The 15,660-nt window shown below is 31.3% G+C and overlaps 1 protein-coding gene across 1 annotated transcript in view; it reads left to right on the forward strand.

Annotated features, from left to right (window-relative positions):
* CSMD1 (CUB and Sushi multiple domains 1) overlaps positions 1-15,660 on the forward strand; it is a 2,716,069-nt gene that overhangs the window by 1,309,775 nt on the left and 1,390,634 nt on the right. Inside the window, exon 5 of the mRNA XM_051975995.1 lies at positions 113-320. Within this exon, the coding sequence (XP_051831955.1) occupies positions 113-320 (208 nt within the window). The remainder of the gene's footprint in view (positions 1-112; positions 321-15,660) is intronic.

The raw sequence follows: 15,660 nt of genomic DNA on the forward strand, positions 1-15,660 counted from the left end.
AATATTTTCATCTGGTAATTCTCAGTAGAAGAATTTTAATCTCTACAAGCTTTTTTAAATTATATGAGTTTTAATTACTCTAAACTAACTTTTGGTTCTTTCTGCTTATCAGCTGAAGGTGCTTGTGGTGGAACTCTGAGAGGGACAAGTGGTGCCATATTTAGCCCTCATTTTCCTTCGGAGTATGACAACAATGCTGACTGTACGTGGACCATTCTTGCTGAGCCTGGAGACACCATTGCTTTAGTCTTTACTGACTTCCAGCTAGAGGAAGGTTATGATTTCTTAGAGATCAGTGGGACAGAAGCACCATCAATATGGTAAGTACAGGAAAAGTTATGACCATGGAATTGAAATAGAATCATTGATAAACTAACTCCCTAGGATAATACAATGTGTTTTTTTTCATTGCTTTATAATTAATTCATCACCCATGATTGAGGAAAAGAAACAGCGAGTGGATTGTATTGATATCAGAGGTGCTCTGCAGGTATTGGGCCTGTTTGTGAGACTTAAAAAGGAATGTAAAAATTCTCTGTGACACATTAACTTCCTGACATCTGTCAATCCATTGTTCCATCCACATTCCTTGTCAGTTTTAAAGCATAGAGAAGAAAGTGGTTATGTGGTATTTGGAGATGAATTGAGGAAGAAAAAAAAGAGCATAAAAAGGAACAAGTGGGAACTGACATCTCTGGAATTGGTTTCTCAGATTTTATTCCCTTGAGTTTATGTGGTCCATGCAACAGAGATATATGTATGGATAGAGATTGCCTATTCAGTTTAAAGATGATGCCACAAATAATTCCACTATCTAGGAGGAATGTGATTGAAAAGATGTTATGTCAAAACTAATCAAATTGACAGAATAAAAAGATAAGTATAATCCTCTGCCAGTAGTCATTTTTTTTAATCAAGAATAAAACCAAACATGTAACCCTAGTTCTTAGCAAATAACACAAGTTAACACTGGTGAACTAAATGTCAGATTCTTGAATTTATATTTAGAAAGGAAAATGGTATTGGATTTACAGCTATCTTATTCAGTTTGGACAGTGATTTGTGTATCAAGAGAAATTTTCCATCATTGTGATATAATGTCTTGAAGCTGTGATTCTCAACAATATGTTGTAGGTATCAATCTACAATGTTTCATTTTGTATAACTGATAAGTTGATAACTCAAAGACATGAGGAAGGCAATCAGAATCCTTCAGGGAGTAAATAGAGTATCCTAATCAGAGGGCAGAGAAAGAGTCAAACTGAAAATATTGTTTGTTCCTAGTAGCTAAGTGATATGGTCGTAATGAAGGAACAGTTGAAAACGTTTATTCCTGGAACATTTTATAAATAGGTCATTCAAGCATAACTATTTGATTTATAGAAATAATTGAGACCAAAAATTATGTCCCTTTTTCTTATTATCACAAGGATATCAGAGTTATGGGTTCTTTAATTCATTTTGTTTTTACTTGGCAAATCTGGAGTACTTGATATTTTATTGTGTCCTGCTTAGAGAGGTAGACAGAATGATCCATGCATCCATAAGAAAGTGATTATGCACAGGACCACCTTTTGAAATAATTATTGAAAAGGCCAGATAATCATAATGCTAGAAGAGAGTTTAAAAACTGTCTATATAGACCCAACATTTTTAGAACTTCTCTATAAAGATGTAAATGTAGGGGTGCTCTTATTGTCCTCTAATAGGTTATTTAGGAGATAAATGAAATCTGGTTGGGTTGTTTCAAAGTACTTACTGAAACATGTTCATTGTTGAACATATTAAGAGATTACTGGCTAAGTATATTACATCTTCCCTTCTTTCTGTTACATTTTCCTTTTCAAAACTGAAGAAATGTCATCTTATTATGATGATTTGTATTTTATGCTTCATCTAATTTAGTGACAATTTAAAATAATTTCTTATTATATAAATTTCTCAATTTATTTGTCAAGTACTTGTGATGTTTTGGTCTTAAAAGCTCTATACAATTGTTTATTTTCTTTTTTCTTTTACTTCTACAAGAGGAAAAATAGTACAATGGAAAGCTCAGTGATGTTTAGAGAGGACTCTCATCTAATACTAGTTGAGGTCCTAATTATCTATAATATCTTGAGTATGGCAATTTTACCTTTCTGGGCCTGTTTACTCAATATAAAATGAAAAAAATTGAATTAGAAAACTCCTAAGGTGTCTTCCAAACCTATATTCTATAACTCAGTGATTAGATAATCTTTTTAATGCTCATTTTTCAGAAATCATAAAATTTAGCTTTTGATTTCAAAAATTATATGTTTTAAAGGTGTAATTAACAAGGAAATATTAGCAATTTTGATAAATATATTTTGCTGACCTTATAGGAAAGCTATGAAAAAATAGTCTTTATGAGAAAAAGATAGCTGACAAAAACTGTACTATAATTAGAGTTTATATTGGAAAGGTGATTTCATTGCTCTAATACAAAAGAAATTGCATTAACAAGAAAACAACAAAGAAATATTATGCCACCAAATACCACAAACATATTCATTCATGGTCTTCAAATATAAAATGGTCAGTGTTAATCAAGTTCTTTCCTTTTTTCTTTAGTTTCATTCTTTATAAATGAAAAGCAGAGAAATAATAATCCAGTTTGACTAGATTAGAGTGTATAAAGAAAGCAATAATATTAAGGTAAGATGTTTTAAAAAAGAAAGCTGGTTGGTACAAAACTGTGGAGGACTGAGAATAAATGAGTTTGGGTAAACTGATAGTAAGGTCAGTGAAGAATTTTTGAGCAGAGGAGTGACAGACCAAAATCTCTAAGCAAGATAAAATATGCTGGAAGTTGGAGAAGAATCAAGTGACTAGAATGGCAGGGAGAGGGAGTGGAAAGATGATTTTAATTCAACTTTTTGTTTCTGAAATAGGAAAACCAAGGAGAAAGGATATGGAATCAATTATTTTGTATACTCTTCCCTTTATTTTCTCTCTGACTCTGAACTTCTAATGTTACTCCTTCTCTCTCCACCTCAAACTACACTTGCCCTTTATAGGTGAGCTTTCTTATTTTGGTGGTTTAAAGATTGAAAAGGGTGCATACTAACGGAGTATGAGTTTTTCCATATCCCCAACAGTTTCTTAAAATTTGTATAAACTGAATATCAAAATTGTCACCTGACAATGTTTTTGTCACACCCATACTGACTAGTTTCTTTTATTTTATATTGTGATTACAGACCATATTTACCCACACATTTAACAGTTGTGCTGCACAAAGGCATCAGAAATTTATTCAATCAATAAGGACTTATGAAGTAACAACAACATGATAACATTTAACTAGCATGGTCTTTGTTGTGGTACAGCATGGATAACAATTATAATCTTCCATTCAGGACTTTCTTGTATTAATTATTGCATGTGGTCCCCATTATAAGAGATACACACACGCGCACGCACACACACACACACACACATACACATATACGTTGTTGTCACTTAGTTGTTTAACCCTATTGATAAGTTTGGAAATTAATTTTGCTACTGTAACTGGGTAGTTTTTAAAGAAATGGATGACTATGTAAATATCCCCATTCTATGATTTTTCTCACCTTATATGATTAAATTAGGTGCATATCTCGAGTCCAGGATTGTGATCTACAATCTTTTTCCTTCTTTTATTTAGTCATTGCATCTTTCTGCAATCACTTTTTCTATTATCTTAATAGTCTCTTGCACTATTTAATGATGAATTTAATCTGGAGTCACCACTCTAAAATTTTATACAATTGTATCATTATTTCATTACTACATGCTTAAAGTTGTATTAAATGCTGGGTATGCAAAGACATAAATTTAATGCCCCCTAATCTTAAAAAGCTCTCATTTGATTAGAGAAGATAACATAAACCTATAAGTATAGATGACATAGAAATAAGGTATTAAGAGAGAGAGAGAGAGAAGGGCCTAGACCTTGGAGGCATCTGTAAGGGCTTCATGTAGAAGGCACTTGAGCTGAATTTTTAAGGAAACTAAAAAAAATGAGATACATTCAGGTAAGGGAATGATAAAGTGTGTTGTACATATGGGAAACAAAAGGATACTAAAAAATGTCATGGAAATAATAAAATAAATACAAATGACAAAAGACTAAAACATGCAATGAAAGGTAGTTGTATAACTTTCACATAAAATAATATTATATTTTTAGATTCTAAATGTAAAAAAATGAACAAAAACAAAAGGATAGAAACTTTAATTCTGGAGCTAACTTTAAAAGTTAGTATTGTCAATGGAAACAATAACTTCTTGATCAATTTAGCACACATAATTATAGCTATGAGTCAATTTTTAAATAGCATCTTCTTCACTCCATTACTTTTCAGTAAGAAGTTAAAATAAGTTTAGAATTTTTGCCCTAAATAAGTTTCTTATAATCTACAAAAGTACATTTAAAATATATTATCAAAAATGTGATACCAAAAATATTGTTGTTTATTTGTTTTAGTTGTGTTTGATTCTTCACAACCACCTGGGTTTTTTTTTTTTTAGCCATGATATTAGACTAGTTTGCTATTTCCTTTTCCAACTCATTTTACAGATGAGGAAACTAGGCAAATAGGGTTAAATGACTTACTTGTCCAAAGTCACACAACTGATAATGATCTGAAGATGAATTTGGGTTCAGAAAGACAAGTTTTCCTGATTTTAGGCCCAGAACTCTATCCACTATGCCACTTATTTACTACAATGAAACATTCATGTTCTCAAGTGGATTCTTTAAATAGTTCATCTATTTTTGATGAATAGTATTTTGACTCCATGTAAGAAACCACCTAAAATCATACATCAATAAGACTGATTAAAATAATTTTGTTTTCATTTTAAGAGATTTATTTCTTTGGAAAAATATTATATGTTGATTTCTTACAAGAAGCATTTCCCTTTATATTGTTCCAAATGTGTTCCTCTAAAACATGTTATGTTTTGTTGTTGTTGTTTTATGTTTGTTGTTTGTTTATTTTTAACAAAAATGCAAGATCTGCCCATTATTTTTAAGAGTAATGAAGGTTGTCATAATAGTGATATAATATCGAAAACAATAGTCATTTGGAGGAAACTTTATTGATCCTTTTATATATAAGTGGATAGTGTTCTGGCCTCAGGGAAAGAAGACCTGGTTTCAAGAGTTGGCTGTAACACTTACTACTGATTACACAATACTGAGAAAGTCATTTAATCTCTAAATGCTTTTAGGCAACTTTTTAAGATTTTAAGTTGTAGAAAGAGACAAACTGTGTTGGTATATAGGCATGGTCAGCCTATATACACATATAAATGTGCAGATGTGTATATGTAGGTATCACACAGATATACATACACACACATATGCACACACACAACACTATAATTGAACCCTTCCTCATAAAACAGAAACAAACAAATGAAAAATCCTTCTCTCCAAAAGAGACAGAAACTAACCAACATATTGAACAGGTCTGACATCATCTGTATCATTTCACCTTTTATAAATTACACCATCTTTCAACAGAGAAGAGGGAAGCATATTTCAGCATGATTGCTGGAGCAAAGCTTGGTCATTTTAACTATTTAAAGTTGTAGCCCCTATACCCAACTAGAATTTTTTTGCCTTTGGAAATGCCAAATTTCTTTACATTGTCATTGCTGTACAAGTTATTCTCTTGGTGAAGTTTTCTTCATTTATCTCAGTTCCATCACTTTGTAATGGTGATGGGAAAATATAAAAATTAACTTGAATGGTTGCACATATTATTTACACATATTATACTTTCAAAAATATGGGAATAAAAAAGGAGGTACATTCAGGCCCTATAGAATTCATATTGTATAATTGATGAGGAACACTAATATGATTAAACTTGTTTTCATTTCTCAGGGAGAGAAGTTACCGACTCAGCTTTGTTTTAAACAGGTTACCATGACTACAGTAAAGACAATCTAAATGTAGTGAATGATGTAATATGCTAAAATGAGTGTTATGTTAAATGTGAAGTGGTTTAGTAATTCAAACCTAATGGACTATATGTGTATCAGATGAGAATGTATTTTTTCCTAGTCATTTTGATTTTATAAAGGTTGGCTTCATATCAATATCCCACTTTAATACAAAATTGCCATTTCTAGTACATTTTGCAACATGGTCCAGTAATTACAATTTTTCTTTCAATTAGATGAATGTTTAGCAGTGGAGCTAGCCAAACATTTTCTTCCTGAAATGATTTGAGAGAAAGGGGGCGCATAACTCACAATGATAGCAACAAACAGAAAAGAATGTCAGATTTATATTAAATAGTTGGTCCACTATGGTTTGCAAAATGGCCTACAAGAAAAGTCAAAAGGAATTAGGACTTGGCAGCAGAAATAGAAAAGGGAAAATAAAATTGTTTGGTAGGCATCTTAAATTCAGCAAGTTCAAAAAAGATTTAAAAAAAATCTTTTCTCCTCATACTCCAGTTCTTCTGAAAGCTTATTTCTAAGAGCATAATTATTCATCTGGTCATTTAAGTTTTCAACCTTGGAGTTATCCTGACTCTTCACTATTCTTCACTCTTTATTCAATCAATTGGCAACTCTTGTTGATTCTTTCTCTGACAAATTTTCCCCATCCATACTCTTAATTCATATGGTCACCATGCTAATTTAGGCTCTTATCACATCTCAACTGAAGTATTTTAATAGTTTCTTATTCAAAATTGCTGTCTCCACTTTCTCCTCTAGTTAATATATTTGCCACATGAAGGGCAAATTAATATTCTTAAGATATAGCTTTGATCAAATTTGTTGCCAATTAGAGAAATTCCAGTGCTTCTCACTTGCTTTTGGAATAAAATAAAAACTTCCCTGTTTGACTTTTAAAGCCAAAGGCTGGTTGCATTCTGACTTTCCAGTCTTATTATTCATTATTACCAATGCATAAAAATCTATATTGCAACCAAACTGCTTGCCATACTCTATACATGGAGGTCTGTTACCTATCTCTCTTCATTGGATATTCTACATGTCTAAAATATACTCCCTTTTCATTTCTACCTAGCAATATCCCAAAATTCATTCAAGGCTTAATACAAGTATTTCTTCGTGGATGATCTGATCTGAGTCACTAAGATGCTAGGTCACCTCCACCAATCTTCTAATACATTTCATATTTTTTACCTATGTCCTTGTCATTATCCTTGAAAAGAATGTAAGCTTCATAGTCTAGGCATCATTTCGTGTTTGTGTTCCTGTACTTATGATTTGGTATAATATCTTGTTCATTCTAGATAAATATTTGCTGCTTAGATATTTTAACAAATAAATAAACTATGATCATTTCATGCAGATGTGACTAGCAATTCTCCCAGAAAAATTCAAAATAGCAAGAAGAGAAAATCTAAGGAAGGAAGAAATAACTTCACATAATGGCAAGCTAAATTAAAATATAAGGAAAAAAATAAAACTCAAGTCACTATTGGTCAGAACAAATTCTAGAATCTCTAAGTGATTTTAACAATAAGATAGGTAAGTATATGTCTTGGCTAATTCAGATATAATCAAATCTAGGAACAAAGTAATACCTTATATCTCTATGATTCTGTGAAGACTCATTATTAAATTATGAATGGTCATCATAATCACATAAAATCCATTTAGTTTGACCTGAAAAAAAGTATATTATTTTGGTTGTAAAAAGAAAGTGAAGAATCTAGACACTCAGGGACAGTTATGGTTACCTTGTACAAGTCAATTCTCCTTCTTAAAACCAAATTCTTTCATATATAAAATTAAATGATTGAAAAAGATTATCTAAGAAAAAGTGAGTATTATTATTCTATGGCTATAGGAATATTTGTTTTAGAACTACTTAGTTTTGTCTGTATTCAATTAGCCAGATTTCACATATGAATTAAAATTTTCAGTGATTTGCTTAAGCAAAAAAACATCTTTAGAGAAACTAAAGAAGTAAAATGAGCTTCAAAGAGCCCCCTGAGAGGCCAATTATCACCTAGAAATATTTTCCAAGTTGTCACTTAATTGATAATTGACTAGCTGTACATTTAAAATTCTAATGTAGAATGGTTATGAAATCAGGATACAATTAATAGTCTCCAGGAGATCAAGTTTTCCAGATACTTACCTATCCACAGGTGACAACAGATATTTATATTATGAATTAAATACAATAATAATTCCTCATTATTCTTTTATTTTTTGATTCTTCTTACTATGCGATTTAAAGTTGGAAAGAGTCTAGAGATTCTCTATTTTATTTCTTAATTTTTATAGTAAATGAACTCACTTCTAAGGAAGATAGGTCATTTATTCAAGTTCATGTAAGAAATGATTCTGTTAGGAGGGCAAAACCTCCCCTTCTTTCGTAATGTCTCTGTCACTGTCAGTGGAAGTACCATAAGCAGTAATCTTCAACTTTTCTATGTTCCTCTCCCTATACATCCAATTCAATTATAGGCCATTATTAAGTTTTTTGAACTTAAGTGCTATGAATACAGTTATTGGACCACATTGCCTGTGGTTCAGTCATTCCATTATATCTGACTCTACATGGCCTCATTTGGGGTTTTATCAGCAAAGATACTGAAATGGTTTGCCATTTCCTTTTTCAGCTCATTTTAAAATGAGAAAATTGAGACAAACAGGGTTATGTTACTTGTTCTAGGTAATATAACTAGTAAGTGTCTGAGGCTAGATTTAAAACCATGAAGTTGAATCTTCTGGATTTTAGAGCCATCAGTCTATTCACTGTGCCATCTAGCACCCCAACAATAATAACAAGATTCTCTCATTCACTTATGCTTATAAACTTAAAATTTTATTGTTTTTTTCTTTATCCCCTCATATAAATTGCAAGTTCTACTCAATCCTTTCTCTGAATTATAATATGTGTGTGTAAAACCTTCCTTTAAACTTCTATAGCTACCATTATCATTACCTTTCATTATCATATTACCTGTCATTATCATTACATTCATTATCTATTATTACATTTCACCTTGATTGTAGTACTACTGTTCTAGTCAGTTTCTCTCTCCTTTAATCCTTAAGATTATAAATTCAATGAAGGAGAAGTTCCAAGGGTTATTTTGTATTTCTCCAATACCTAGCATGGGATTTTATACTTAATTGGCTCTCAGATTATCCAGAAGTTTGGCATTCCCATATAGATATCTAAAGACATATCAAATTCAGCATTCTTCAAAGAAAATTCATATTTTTTTCAAAAAACAAACAAAGCACAGAATACCTCCTCTGAACTCCCAGGATTTCGTCATCCTTTCAGTTACTATATTCATAACCTTTCGGCCACCATAAACCTGACTGTCTCTCATTATTCCCATGCAATGTGTTACTAAATCTTGTGAATTCAGTCCACATCACTCTCCAATTCAATAAACTTCAATAGCTTCTATTACCTCTGTGATCAAATATAAACTTCTCTTTATGGTTTTAAATAATATGGCTCCACTAGTTGTGTGACTTGGGTAAGTCACTTAACCTTATTTGCCTCAGGGGAAAGAAAAAAAAAAAAAAAGAATATGGCTCCAAACCGCTGTTCCAGTTTTATCACAAATTATTTTCTTTTTCTTTTTCTTTTTTTTCTTTTTCTTTTTTTTTTTTTTTTTAATTTTGTGGTCCAGTCAAACTATTATATTTGCTGCCCCCTCCCGCCCCATGCAAGACATTGCAGCTTTCAGCTGGTTATCTTTACAAATGACTGGAGGCATCTCAGACTTCACATGTTCAAAATCTTGAATGAACTTTGTCCTCATTTCTGTATCTGGGCATCCTTAATCTTTTTCAAAGCTCAATTTAAGGGCCTCCTCCTATATGTAGCCTTTCCTGATATCCCAGATGCTAGTGCATCCAGAAATTAACGTGAATTTATTTTATATCTATTTTATGCCTATCTATATATGTGCATGTTGCTCCTCTGACAAAATGCAATTTCCTTGTAAGTGATTCATCCATAAAGAAATCTTGTACCAATCTAGGAATAAAGGCAAAATATAATGAAATTATATTTCATCATGAGTTTCATGTTGCTGGTATCATATCTTTTTCTCTTTCTACAAATCATATCTTCAATAAAATTGCTTCCAGATGATATGCCTTTGCATATAATACATCCAAGCAAGATAGAACTGATATGCTAAAATTTCTATTAAATTCTTTCTTTAGACTTATGAATATCCCTATGTATGTCTGGATTATGGATATGAACAATACAAACTACTTAACCCTAGGATAATACTTACCTGAGAATTTTAGAGAAAAAATGTGAGTAAAGTTGTAGTTATGAACTAGTGGTATAATGTATTCTATCTCAAAACTACTAGGTATCTGATGACTACCAGTTTTTATGTTTATACTATAAGATAAATTAGTAATTGTTACTGCAGCTGGCTGTAACTGATTTCATAATTAATTTTATAGTAATGAGGTCTGTTACTCAAAATGATATACCACATTGAATTAGCCTTAGTTCTATGCTTTCATTTTATTTCTGTAATGAGCTGGCTATGTGACCTTGGACAGATTATTTTTCTCCCTCTTCCTTAATTTCTCTAAGTTTAAAAAAAGTATGAATAATTCTTATCATATTTGCCTTATGAGGCTATTTTAAAATTGACATTTTTTATTCAATTTTATTTTATTTCAGTCTGAAATTTGAAAGGTTAAAAAAGTTTTAATCTGTATTCTGAATCAATCAGTTCTCTATTTGGAGATGGACAATGTATTTTATCGTGAGTTTTTTTGAAATCGTTGTAGATCATCCTATAGATTAGTTACTAAATCTTTTGGAGTTGATTATTTTTACAGTGTTGGTGCTATTAAATAAAATGTTTTGATTCTATTCACTTTGCTCCAGCCATGTTCTTTTTCATTTCTTATAGCATTACATTTATACACTGAAACTTTGTTTAAGTATTCTTCAATTGAGAGGTATCCAGTCAATTTCCAGTTCTTGGCTATGGCAAAAAGAATTGCTACACACACACACACACACACACACACACACACACTCACTCACACACACACTCACACACACATATATGTGTGTATATATACACATATATATATATATGCATCATTTTTCTTCTTTCATAGATGTTTTTGAAAAATAGATCCTGTCAATGGGTTTTTTGAAAAGCACATGTATGTATGCATGCATGCATGCTAAAATAATTGAAAAGCCCTTAGAAGGAGGAAGTTCAGACCTGTAATTTAGTTTATGTAAGAAAAATTCAGTTAGGAAACTATTTCTATCAATGCTGATTGACAACTCTTCCATAATTTATGATGTTTCTATAGAAAAAGGGTAGCTTTAAGGTACCTTCTCTAACTCATATTCTGAAATTCTGAAAATTTCAAGGCTCCACTGTGCCATGCTTGTGTTATATCCATCCTCCAGATGACATTTATTTCTAAACTAGGCAGGAGCAGTTGGCCATTTCACCTGTATAGAAGTGAGGCCAGCTCCCAGTCTCTATCTCAAAGTGCTGCAATAAGCCAAATTCAATTTTTGGCAGCTGCACAAAGGAGCACTAGATAGCACCAGGCAGCCAAGTGATCATTGAGAAATAATCCTGTGAACTTACAATGTTGGGAGGCAAAAAGATAGTCCTAAGTCTTAAGACTTAAGATCATATATGATTTGGAAAGATTCATCTGTAGAAACAAAAGCATATTTTGACATACATAAAAAGCAGGTGTCATGTTGACATTTACCTAAAGAAAGGAGTATGTCTATGTGCTTGGAGACAAACACATGAAAATGTTTCTGTATCTGTTATGCTGAGCCTGGGCATCATTATGAAATGGTCTTATGACTTCTCTAGTATTATTTTTACTTTTCATTATTTTTTTTTTTTACTAAAAGCATTTCTAAAGGGAATATAAACTAAAATACATATATTACATTTTTTTCATCCATGGTACAAAACTTGTAAATATATATTTAAGGAAGAGTGAACACAAAATCATAATAATCCTAGTGAAGAATGTTAATAATATTAAAGTTTATAATGAGTAGAGACCTACTAATATGGTTAAGAACAACATAGATCTTTTCTTATCTTTGCTTTATAGCTATGTTACAGAAGGGAGTGGGATCACAGAAAAGAAAGGACTCTTGTTTAAAGTGGTAAAGATGTCTTGATAGACCCTTAAGAGGAGGACAAACAACTCAACAATCAATTTTTCTTCTGTTTTAACTGTCAAGGAAAATACTATATATAAAGGACCAAATAGAGATAACTATTGGAGAATTTAAACCCCAGGTATTACAAGAAAGGGAAAATAATTAATGTCACCAGGAAATGATGAACTCCTAGTTACTGAAAGAAATGGCACATGGGAATATTGAATGATTCTGATAATTTTTAAAAGAGGCAAAGAATGTAAAATGCAATTGAGGTAGAAAAGGATAATTTGACAAGGGCAGGAGTGGGGAAGAGAGATGACAAGAGAATGTCAATGTGTCATTGACCTACATTTTTAACAAAGTTCTAGAATTTATCATGAGAAAAACAGAGAATCCAGAAAATTGGTGGTCCCACAGCCAGCATAGCAAGACAAAGAACAGATTATGTCACATTAAAGACATTATTTTATATGATTAGTAAAATAAGTGAATATAGTGCTATATTTCATCTATTTCAGTAAAATATTAGAAAGAGTTTTTCACACTGTTCCTGAAAATATAATATAGAAGCCTGTAGACTAGATAATAGTAAAATTAAATAGACTCAGAATTGTTAGAATACCATGCCCCAAATGATATTAATAAGTTTTTGTTATCATCTTAGAAGGTCTGTATTTGTGGGGCTCAGTGATTAGTGCTTTATTTTATGCTCTATTAAAGATCATAGACACAATACAAGTTTTTGCAAAGGTGAATGCTGAAAACTATTTCAGCATATATTTGGAAAATAAAATGCTAATTTAAAAAATATCATACACATAAATTGCTATATAACTATATATCATGTTTATCATAATTGTAGAGCAAACCATGATAGGAAGAATAGCTATAATCTTGAATGAGAGTGAGCATCCAAATAATGTTCTTGAGAAAATAAAATATTGAGCTGAATTTAATTAGATAGAATAGTGATAAATTTAATTTCTTATTCTTCACTGGGGGCAAAATCTTCATAAGAACAAAACAGGAAAAGCTTGGCTCAGGCAAATTCATCTAAAATAGATCAGGGATTATTACTGAACTGCAAGCTCATTATCAGTCAACAATATTATATGATTAAAAAAAAATAAATACAACCTTAAGGTATATAAGTGGAAGTGTAGGTTCCAGTATTGGAGAGGTGATTATCCCTTTTTAGTTTCTGCCCCTTTCATATGATATCTAGGTCACTGAGTTCAGCTCTCAGCACTGTATTTTAGGAAAATACATTGATTATTAGGAGAATGTTCAGAGGAGGAAACAAAATAATTCTACAGGAGATTATGATATGATAACTAGTTGAAGGCACTGATAATGTTTAATCTGGAAGGAGAGGACTTGGCAAGGCAAGGGAGGTTATGATAGCTCTCTTTAGGTACTTGGAGAACTTTCATGTAAAAAGTTCTACATAGTCTCAAATAGTAAAATTAGGAGCACTAGGTGAATGCTGTGAAGTACCAAATACAAACTTCTTAAAAACTATCCAGATGTTGAATATGTTATATTTGGAGCTAACTTGTTCTTTTTCATTGCATGTTTGGCTTTCAGTTTCCTTAGATATAAAATGAGATTGCTGGACTAATTGGTCTCTTTGATCCCTACATTCTAAAATTTATGGATAAATACAGTGCTGCTGGTATAGTTCTATATGCCAGAAAAATTATTACTTTCTTCAAGACAAAAGTTGCTAGAAATCTAATATTCATCAAACACATGTACTTCATAGGAAAACTAAGAAGTCTCTTTTCTGCTTTCCTAAAAAATAATAATAATAAAAAAGATGTGTACTTAATGTTTTCCATTTATTTTGTTTTATTTTGCTACACAAATCATTATGAAATGTATATATATGTATTAAATAAAAAGAGGTATTATAAAAACAAATTAAATGTTTAAAATTTTAAAAATCTGTACCTTAGTGATTTCTCTACTTAAAAAAAATTAGATACCCTATCTTTCCATTGCCTCCTTGGTAATTGAGAAGTTTCCAAATAGTGATTCTTAGTTTTCATTTCTTTCTGAATTCAGTTAAATGGTGTGTGTCTGATATTACAGCTATACATTTTGATGCCTTCATTTGCAGTTTTACCTTAAGACCTGAAAATTTAATTTTTCTTTTTCCTAAAGTTTGCACAATTTCATGGAGGATTGGATAGGAGAATAAGGCAATTTTGTGCAATTCATTACTTCTTCAACAAATGGCAATGTTTCATTTCTTGGATTTTTTTTATTATTGGTACATGCAGTACAAATTTAATAAGTTTTTTTTTAATGAGCAGTGGCTTAAAACCTAACAGTTTTCATATTTTTTGTGAGCAAAAAGAATTGTTTTATTGTATCCTGTTTTTGAAGCCATTTCCAATCATAGAAATAAAAATTCACCAAATCTCAGTTGGAAGGTTCCCCAGAAGCCACAGAGTTAAATAAATTCTTCAATAGGAATTTCTACAATTTGTCTTATAAGTGACCATCCTGTTTTGTTTATATCCATTGTAAGGGTACTTACTATGTAACAAGACAATCCCTTAGGAAGATTCTACCCATTGTTCCTAATTCTTCCTTCTGAAGACAAATAGAAAAAAGCCCAATTACTCATCCACATGAGAGTTCTTCAAATATTTAAAGACAACTATCTTGTTTTTCCTAAAGTTTGGTTTTTTTTGTTTTGTTTTGTTTTGTTTATTTGTTTGTTTTAAATTTAGTTCTACCTATGTTACCCAGGTTGGAAGTAAGGGCAGTTACTCAGTAATTCCAATTTTTATTTACATTGAAGTTTTAACCCATGCCATTTTTTCCCCAACATGAGCTTGCTCATGGCTCTTTCATCAGGTTGGTGCCCCCCCCCCCCCCCCCCCGATTCACTGTATTGATGTCAGATTCAATGTGAATACATAATTGGATTCAGTCTTATTGAAGCTCAGAACTCTGAAGTTCACAATCCACCCATCTCATCCTCCTCTAATAGCAGGAATATCAGGAGTTTGCTACCATTCTCTTAATATCGTTGCCTACTTTGCTTAACTAATTCTTTTTTAGCATAGCCCAATGTCTTCAAGTTGTCAGTGTCCTTTCAAAAACATGACTATCAAGGTGATCCCTGTAGTTCTCTAATAAACATTTTTAGTTAGAAAAGATACAATTATGTTTCAAGTTGAATTAAAAAAAATTCTCCAGTGAATTATATTAATTTACAAACTAAAAGGAAATTCAGGGTAGGGCATATTACTAAATAAAACTAAAGCTAATTGTTTATGAAATATATGAATTAGACTTTTTCCCTTTATTCTTTTAATCACTTTAAATAATAACTATTCATTTGCTGAAAGAGATTGAATGTGTTTCATCCTGGATTTAGTATTTGTTAGTTGAATGTTCCTTGAAAAGTTCCTGGTACTTCATGAATACCAGAAAATTTTTTGAAACTATAATGGATTTCTAACATCTCACCTTAT

This window comes from Antechinus flavipes, chromosome 2 (genome assembly GCF_016432865.1).
Source record: "Antechinus flavipes isolate AdamAnt ecotype Samford, QLD, Australia chromosome 2, AdamAnt_v2, whole genome shotgun sequence".
Taxonomy (NCBI): Eukaryota; Metazoa; Chordata; class Mammalia; order Dasyuromorphia; family Dasyuridae; genus Antechinus; species Antechinus flavipes.